Source organism: Polistes canadensis, unplaced genomic scaffold, assembly GCF_001313835.1.
Source record: "Polistes canadensis isolate GaletaPanama2010 unplaced genomic scaffold, ASM131383v1 scaffold_243, whole genome shotgun sequence".
Classification (NCBI taxonomy): domain Eukaryota; kingdom Metazoa; phylum Arthropoda; class Insecta; order Hymenoptera; family Vespidae; genus Polistes; species Polistes canadensis.
The window spans coordinates 93,839-103,397 of NW_014569790.1; the positions used below are offsets into that span (position 1 = coordinate 93,839).

The following is a 9,559-nucleotide window of genomic DNA, read 5'->3' on the forward strand; positions in this document are numbered from 1 at the left end:
AAAAAAAAAAAAAAAAAAAAAAAAAAAAAAAAAAAAAAAAAAAAAAACAAAAAGAGATGCAGCGACACGGTTTTATCTTCGCAGTTCAAAGAAGATTCTCGTGGAATAATAAAAAATTGGAAGATCACCGAGATACGAACGAACGAACGTACTCGCGCAACAATGTTATACCATTGCCATCGTAGTATCGAAAGTGATAACTCTCTTTAACCGGAGAGTTAACCACCACACGTAGGGGAGCAGAATCATTAGTAATTAATTGATCAATTGATTAATTAATGGGAACAAGGGAGTGAGGGTTACTTTACACGTAGCGCGCCGTTACATGAAACGCGAACGTTTGTGCGTAGGAGATCCCATATCCACGTCGTGCGAGGCAGGCCGTTTGTGATGCCGAGCAAACTCGTTGCTTATAAAAGCAGACAATTCTGCTTGCTTTCCGGAACGTCTAGAGACCGATGAGCCTAGAAAATGATTAATATCATATAGGAATGCAGTTTTTTTCAATATCCATCCACCTACAACAGAGTGTAGAAAATAAAAAAAGAAAGAAATAGAGTTACGATTTAATTTTAAATGAAATAATAAAGGATACAATAATCTCTTACCGGATAACGATATAGCTTCTCTAAATGTGTGTAATTCGGGATCCAAATCTATTCCAGGCGAAGAAGTCTGTGACACTACCATACTTTGCGTAGGACTTTGCGAAGGCGAAGAACCACATACCATCATCCTCGGTTTTGGCGAACTTCTGTAATTATTACATTATTTTTCATCTATTTGTAAAAGTTATATCATATAACTAACTAATTTACTTTGATACACAATAACGGATCGACAAAGATACGACGGGGTACGGATACGTACTATGATTAAACTTCACATCTAACTAAAAAAATAAATATTTCATTATAAAAAGAAAGAGAAAAAAAAAAAAAATATATATATATATATATACACATATATATATTTGTAAAAATCCTTAACCTGTGCGAGTGTGGTCTTGGTGGAGGTGGTTTACCAGCAAGATACGCTAACAGATCTTCTCTACGGATCATGCGCCTCTTTTTCCTAGCCCAGTTCATTATTTCTTTGCTACGTTTTTGCTTTCCGGTTTCTATTCCTAGTTCACTGCACCGTCGCATACTATCGACCGAATCTGTTCAAAGGAATCCAAATTAACATGCATGAATTATTGAAATACCGTAACACAACGTGGATGCTTTTCCCCCAACGAATGACGAAACCACATATTATAATTAAAAAGTACAAAGGTCCAAATTGATAAATAAATAATAATTACATCCCATTGACAAATAATATTAAAAAACATAAACATAACTTTGTGTATGTGTGTGTGTGTGTTTTTTTTTATAATAAGGTATATAACAAACAAATAATACTCGTTGGAGAACATGCATCATTGATATTTCCAATTTCTTGAACACAGCCACCACACCAGGGGCCTAATGTTAAATAAGTATATAAAACTTTGTATGTATGCATAACAGCTGACCTTCGACACTAATCAGCTGTATATGATCACGCGTAATATAACGCGAGTGAGTATACACCCATACGTAAAACATTATTCATATATTCGCAGAAATATAAAGGAATACAAAATAAAAAGGTAGTGTACGACAAAAACGGGGGGAGGGGGACAGAAGTTGGGTGGGGGGAGGGGTTTCCCCACAAAGAAAGAATCCATCGTTCGTGCTCGTGCGAGGGTAGATGTGAGAGGAGTGCTTTAAGCAAACAGGCAGCCAACAAATAAGCAAACAGACATTCCATGCAGGCACAGACGAATGACAGGTTAAACCAATCAGGATGGAAGAAAGAAGGAAGGAAGGAAGTAAGGAGAATGGAGAGGGGGGGAGGGGGGTAACAAATATCAGTAAAAAAAGTAAAATGAGGGAGAGAGATAAATAAAATAAAATAAAAGAAAAAGAGAAGGAGGAACGCAAGAGGGACCAGAGATTTAATTTCCTTCTCGCACGCACGCACGCACACATATACACTCTTCTCCCCTCCCTTCCTTCTCCTCCCCACCACTTCATCGTACCCAACGTGTTGACAACAAAGCGATCATCATCCAAGAAAGTCCACGCACCTTTGTACAATGACGTGACGGTACCCGCAGCTGTCTGGAAGGGTAGCCACAGTGATACATTCTGGGTACGATCTGTAAAATAAGAAAAACTGTTAAGGGAACTGGTGTTACAGGCAACGATCGGATGGATCGATACATGTGCGCGGAGAGAATCAAACAGGCGGGGGGAGGGAGAGGTAGAAATTGAGATTTTGTTAAAGATGCAAGAAAGAGAGAGATAGAAATATATATATATATATACGTGTGTATATATATAAATTTATATAAAATGAGAAAAAGAGAAAGATAAAGATATATATTTATACGTATTTACGTATCTCTACGTAAAACGTATGTATGTATATGTATGATATATATATATATAGAAAGATAGGCAGAAAGGAATGACGAGGAATAACGAGAAGGAACGTCTTATCAAAATGGATGTCAGCGTCAATCAAGTACGACGACGAGTCGATATATCTTTTGTCTTGTTCTCTTCTTATAATTCTTCCCCACCACCTTCTCCCCCATGCCATTTTCTTTCTTTCCTATCTTCTTTCTTTCTCTTTCTCTCCCTCTCCCTCTCTCTCTCTCTCTCTCACTATTTTTAATTAAGTTCTTTAAATTCGCATTTAGTTACTTTTTTTTCCGTTCTAATTTAAAAGGAAAATTAATTGTAAGAGAAATATAACGTCATATGTATGCAATCTACAGTGTACATATATATATATTGGTATGCAGAAAGCTCGCCTTTATAGAATTGGGCGATGGCCGACGCCGTAGTTTGAAAGCTAGCCCACATCTGCTGTGAATAAATCTCCTTAGCGTTTTGTAGTTGATTTTCATATTCCGGTTCAGCTTCCAAAGCTTCAACACACTGTTGTTCCCAATTACTATACCAAATATCCATTATAGGATCATCCTCGCTTCTGTCGTCGCTCATGATGCTTGTTGGTTACACTGTTCGTCGTCGTAGTGTCGTGTCGTATCGGTAGTAGTTGTGTATCTCGTTCGTTGATGATTATCGATGTTACCTTTAATCTTCTTCGTCCTTCAAAGTCCTCCTCATTAAGATTCTTACTTGTGTAGTGAGAGACACACTACTATTTTTCTTATTATATTATTATTATTATTATTATTCTTCTTTTATTCCACCACCACCACCCACCATCACCACCATAATTTCCTCCTCCTACTTCACCTCTTATTCTTTTTCTTTTTCTTCTACTTCTACTACTACTACCTCCTTTACTACTACTTCTTCTTCTTCTTGTTCGTGTGCTTCTTCTTCTTCTATCGCACCGTGTGCACACGCCTCGCCCACCCACGCGCACTCGCGACAACCCTAAACTTCGTCGTTCCTTCCTTAACGTCCTATAAAGACATATATATCTATCCCCCTCTTTCTCTCTTTCTGATTGTTTAACTGTCTAACTGACAAACGTTTCCTCTTTTTTCTATCTTTTTATCTTTTCTTCTTTCTTTCTTCTACACTTTTCTTCTCTATATATATGTATATATATAATATAATATATATATATATATATATATATATACTTTTATATCTCTACTTCCTTCTTTTCTTATACGTATTCCCCTCTCGTATTTCACGTAACTCGATGACAAAAAGAAACAGAACTCCTCGTATAACGCACGAGCTAACGAATTTTTGGAGTCGCTACAGTCATCGTGACGTAGAGAAAAATATTTAATAATAAATCTGACGAAGTTTATTCCTAAATGATTAAACTAATGACGACGATGACGACGATGACGATGACGACGATAATAACGACGACGACGACGACGACGACGACAACGAACAATACGATAAAGTTCTACCAGCGAAAAGCTTCTTCGCACTAAGCCTCGCTACCGAGAAATGAAATTAAAATCAACGATAAACCGAACCTCTCGCCCTTCTGGTCGCCATCACACTGATCCCTGGGAATTGTATAGCTGCTGCACTCTATGCGCATCCTATTGCATTGCAATGCGCAGCCGCCTTTCCATTTTGCACCAATCGACCGCTCCGATTAACGTGTCGCTGCTATCTTACGAACAAAATTCTAACTCGATGAAGAATTTTAGTTTATTCGTTATTTCAATATGGTCGCCATTGGTCAGCTGATCGGATTGCTTCCATACCATGAGTCTGCTACATTTTCAATTTTAAGGTTAGATCGCGCCATGTTTTTCTTTTACTATGCGCAGGGTCGACAATTTAGATTCTCTTGTTTATCGATTCGAACACGACGTTATTCTTTTATTTATTTCTTAAGCATTTTACTTTGCAAAATTGATATGGGGAATTTTTCTTATTGTTTAGTGTGTCCCGTCGTCGGGTCGTTGTTCTTTGATAATAATCGAATAACGCACACGTGACAATTGCGTCACGTGGAACGAAAAGGAATATTATATTATGAATCTTGTAATTATATATATTTTAATTAATATCGTAATAATAATATAATATAAAAAAATATTATTTCTAATTTTTTCTATTAACAATTTATTCGATTAATCTTACGTGGTAAATTCGTATATGGTATAAAAGTGTGTAAAATATTCTAACATCCCACGATCAACGCGGTGAACACAAAATAAAGTGAAAATCTTTTTCGTTTATTCGATTTTGTAACATACACGTGTGTATGAAAACGTTCGTTCTTCGTAGAAGGATAAAGAAATGAAACAAAATCAAATAAAAATAAAAAGAAAAATCATATTTACAATTCAGCGATCTAATACGCCCCACACACAGATTTGTTTTATCCTAACGCTTCTTATGATACAATTTGTATTTTTACATACTTGTATAATTTTCTATATATATACACGCGCAATGGAACGCAAAACTTATTGAACAAAACAAAAAGAAAAAAAAATAAAATAATCACGGTTATTATTTCATGTGTCATAAAATATATTAAGTACATAACAAGGAATGTTTAAAAGTTTTCTTTGACTGTACAATCCTTTTGTATATTATTTCCTTTCTTTCTTTCTTTCTCTCTCTTGCATCTTGTATGAAGATCGTCTTTTGCAATTGTATCGAGACGTTGGTTGTTGTAAAATTAAATAAATTGTATAATAAGATTTTATTTTATCCTAACTAACAGAAAAGTTTTCGGATATTAGAAAAATGACCGATCTCATTTTCCATCTTTTTTTTTGTAAACGAACACAATTCCTAAATGATAATTTATGATATAATTAGTTGTATTATAATATATAATAAAGTTTATAATATAAACTTTCTAAGGATTGTTCCTGTTATTTATTGTATCCTTCAAGAGATCAAATATTTTCCCATTAGGTAAAGATAGAAAGTTTAGATTGAAGATATTTGAATGAGTGTTCAGGTATTAAAGACCGATCTCTCCTAGAATATAAAGAAAATATTTTTCTCAGATACCAACCAAATTTTTCAGGGAACAGTTGACCGACCCTTCGTCAATGCTAGGGAAAAAGAGATAGTATATACTTTCTCAAAAGGGTCACTAGTCGAATATCTTTTTTTTTTCTCATTCCGATCTTTATGAGAGAGTTGTTTGTTAATTTTTTTTTTTTTTCGTTGAATTTATATCAGTCATGTTCGTTACTTATATTGGTTTGTACAAACGATATCACTAAAGGATGAAATTTCTTTTGATAAGAAAATTCTTTCCTCGCTATAACACTCCGTGCGCTGATTTTCCCGGGAAGCATTTTGCGATTGTAGAATCAATTGACTTCCACACTTCGGTAAGCTACAAATTATACATATTAAAACTAATAACACAACATATCAAAATTGATTGATACAACGAATGACAATAAGAAGAATATAAATAAACGTTATGGAAATATTATTATCCTCGAATTTTGGTTTTTACCTCGAATCCATTGGATTGCATAATGAATGAAAAGGAAAAAAAAAACAAACAAGAGAAGAAAATTAATAACAATTAATAATAATAATAATAAAAAGAAATGATTAAATGTAATATGCAATTAAAGTCTCACCTCCGAGTGTCCTTTTATTTGCACGCTAACAAGACTCTGTAAAACCGATGCGAGTAGTTCCAAGTGTGCGTGAACTAATTGCGTTTCCATGTGCAAGCAATGCAAGGAAAAACAATTTCTCAATTCGACGTTAGCAATGACGGACTCCTGGGCGATCATTTTATTTTCCAGATACTCGACTGTATCCGCCTGATTGTAATAAATGAAAAGCTAAATTGATAGAGATGATAAAAGGAAGGGGGAAAAAAAAGCGGTAGAAGTGAAAGCATTAAATATTGGTCAATAAATTCGTGCGATTATTTTTTTTTTGTTCTTTCTAAATAAATAAAAAATGACCAATACGTACGAATACAAAGTATTTCAAAATATCTAAGCACAATTTCAAGGATTGGTTTCAAGATGTTTTTCTGTACAGTTTGTTTTGAAATTATGCCCATACATTTTGAAACATCTTGGGCATTAGGTCTTGGGAATTCGCATAATTTTTTTATGTACATACATTAGTCCCACGAATGGCTCCAGTAAATTGTCGTTTTTTTAACGACAACATAGATGACAACGCACGTTGATGATCAGCACTAACACCACGTTCGTGTCTTTCGCATAATACTCTATGTGCTACGAGAATATCCAATAAAAAGTTCAGTCTCTCGCATATAATAGTCTCTTCTCTGACTGCTTGTTGCAATGCTTTAGTCGATAAAATATTAAATTCTCTGTAACATTTGTAAAAACATTCATATAAAACTCGTTTTTTAAAAGTAACAAAGTAACATTATAATCATCAACAACAACAAGATGAATCCTCACTTTGAAATAACATGGAAACCTTTTTTTAAATCCTGCCATAACGTGGAACCACCGGTAACCCAAGAACTAGCACCATGTGGTTCGCATGCCAAAGTATTCAATTGTGTTCCCAATTCTTCCATGTCTACTGCATAAGTGTGAGTTCTGATAGCCAGACAATCAGCTATATTTTTCAAACGTGTTATACCTAATAGTATTACTCTTATCTGATCTCTACTGTTAGCAAATTCTGTAAGAGTTTCGGGTGGTACTAATTCCTTAGCCCTCGATGATAATTCGGAAGTTGCAAATTCGTCTAATACTCGTCGAAAAACTTCGCGTATCTTGTGCTGGGTTTCCTCGCCGGCATAAGTTAAAAAGAAATGTACGATCGGATCTTTGTTAACAACCGGATGACGTGCGATCAATGTTAAAAACCTCAAAAGAGATCGTCTTCGTTCTTCCAAAAATTGTGAATTGGCTGTAAATGTTATATTCAATTGTTATTAATGATAATAATATCGTATATAGGATGATGAGTCACAAATTATTTTTGTTTTTTATATAATTATTTGTAAGTAAAATATATATAAATTTGAGATACAATTATTAACGTTCAACTACTCGTATAGTAGAAAATATATGTTATATCAAATAGAAAAATATACTTTACCTCCTACCATCTTTTTTGGTGGTAATTTCGGTATCAATCTATATGGGAACCTCGCGAGAAGAAGTTCGTGTAACGATACAAAGTCATTGTATCTTCTACAAACTACCGAATTAAATCTCTGTGAAAAATTGAGAGAGAAAAGAAAAAGAAATAAAAAAGATATTGATTATAATAATGATCTCTTCGTATTTTAATAAAAATGGAAAGTAACTTTGTTAATGAGTTACCTTGCTCGTAACTTGATATTCCACGTGTTTTAAGAAGATACCTTTCTTCTCCGGTACCAAGTTGACCTCTATCGAATCTAAATTACATATATCAGTGTATGTGAGATTCAGTTTCGCTGGATTGTTACCTCGGTGCAGTCTTTGAGCTAACAACGTGACCTCCGTTAAATCGCCAAGAATCGGGACGGGCAATTCTATTGAAATTTGGAAAAAGAAATTGTTTCATTAATTTCATCTCATCTCATCATCATAATAATAATAATAATAATTTGGAATAATTTCTTATAAAGATATTTTCTTCCATTTAAAATAAATTTGTGAAATATAACGAATAGTTTAATCGATATTGCAAGGAAGAACAATCCTACAAGTATTTTCAAAATTATACAATTTTGATTGAAATATAAATAAAAATAATAAAATAGAAATAATATCTTCATTTGGATTAATTAGTTATACGGGAATTTCTTTAACGAAATTTAACGATAATTTAAGTTATTATTGTGATAACGAGTGAATTACTAAAAGAAAATAATTTTTTCCTGGAATGAGAGTCATGTGTAAGTGAAAGTTAAGAAAATAACAATTTAATATACGGACGTACAATGTGTTATTCGGATAAAGCAAGTATTTTCCTCTTGTATTGTTACTTTTCTAATGCGACGTGAAAGATAATCGCTATCGTTGTAACCTAGATACTCACGGACTTTCTTGACCTACGGCATAGTGATCACTAGTTGCATTTAAACTCTAACACATTGATTTCGTGATTCAAATAAATTTCTCATGCTTACTATTACGACGACAATACGATTGATCGAAGAAAATCAATACGAAAACGAAAACATTACTTTTTCGTTGTTGTTTTTTCATTTATTAACATTTTATTTTTATCAATTTCTCGATCAGAAAATAAACATTTGCATTAATTTATCATAGTTCATTATACTTTTTCGTAATATTCGTGACCGTTGATTCTACAAAGTTCAAATATAAAATGTGTTTGTTGAGATAAACCTAAACGGAAATGGTGAGGTCTAATTTATGTACGTTGGCATACTTAGCTGACTGTTAGGTGTCTTATCTAAGTATTTACCTGTACGATAACATTCTTACGTTATGTTACTTTCCAACTACGTGAGACTTATTCTTGTTCTCTCTCTTTTTTTTCTTCTTATTTTTTCTTTTTTTTTCTTCAACTACACGAAATTATAAATCAACGAAAACATTACTCAACTTAGGGGTATTCGTTATTTCAATTTGATTTCGTTATTTTTCATTATAAGAGAGATGAATTTATGAAAAAAAAAAAAAAAGAAAAAAAAATGAAAGATAAAAGATCTCTATATTTACCTTGAGATTCGGAATTTTCGAGAAGTTTGTCGCTCGGTTGTTTTCCTTGTTGAGCAAAAGCTACGAGAGCAAGACCCTTGTACAATCCGCTTCTCGTTAGATAACCCGTCTTGCTGTCCACGAGTTCCCATATCTGCAAAAATACACGATATTTTTTTTTCTTTTTTTTTTTTTCTTCCACCAAGATATTTCAATTCACTCGAAGTTTGAATAAAAAATAATATAAATATAATTAAAAGAAAAGAGAAAAAGAAATAAAATTAAATCTTGCTGTGTTCACGAGGTTCCCATATCTGCAAAAAATGTACGATATTATTACCCCCACCCCTCTAAAATATTTTAATCGATTCGAAGTTTCAATAAAAAATAATATAAATATAATTAAAAGAAAAATAAATAAAATTAAATCTT

At 33.2% G+C, this 9,559-nt stretch overlaps 2 protein-coding genes across 3 annotated transcripts in view; both read right to left on the bottom strand.

The window, feature by feature from the left end:
• Positions 1-41: 41 nt before the first annotated feature.
• On the bottom strand, positions 42-3,279 carry LOC106790527 (UPF0472 protein C16orf72 homolog). Of its 2 annotated transcripts, none has more exons than XM_014755502.1 (5): positions 2,849-3,279; positions 2,117-2,188; positions 991-1,162; positions 609-754; positions 42-464 (listed from the first exon to the last, which is right to left on the bottom strand). In XM_014755502.1, exons 1-5 carry the CDS (start codon positions 3,039-3,041, stop codon positions 322-324), a joined length of 726 nt encoding a protein of 241 aa, XP_014610988.1. In that variant the 5' UTR covers positions 3,042-3,279; the 3' UTR covers positions 42-321. The 2 variants fall into 2 exon arrangements, with proteins under 2 accessions (XP_014610988.1, XP_014610987.1); XM_014755501.1 differs by having other exon boundaries at positions 42-518.
• Positions 3,280-5,350: 2,071 nt separating this feature from the next.
• LOC106790524 (sorting nexin-8-like) overlaps positions 5,351-9,559 on the bottom strand; it is a 14,143-nt gene continuing 9,934 nt past the window's right edge. The window contains exons 3-9 of the mRNA XM_014755499.1: positions 9,149-9,281; positions 7,796-7,989; positions 7,569-7,686; positions 6,917-7,376; positions 6,606-6,822; positions 6,107-6,295; positions 5,351-5,850 (exon numbers count right to left, since the gene is read on the bottom strand). Coding sequence (XP_014610985.1) covers positions 5,773-5,850; positions 6,107-6,295; positions 6,606-6,822; positions 6,917-7,376; positions 7,569-7,686; positions 7,796-7,989; positions 9,149-9,281 — 1,389 coding nt within the window. The 3' untranslated portion in view covers positions 5,351-5,772. The remainder of the gene's footprint in view (positions 5,851-6,106; positions 6,296-6,605; positions 6,823-6,916; positions 7,377-7,568; positions 7,687-7,795; positions 7,990-9,148; positions 9,282-9,559) is intronic.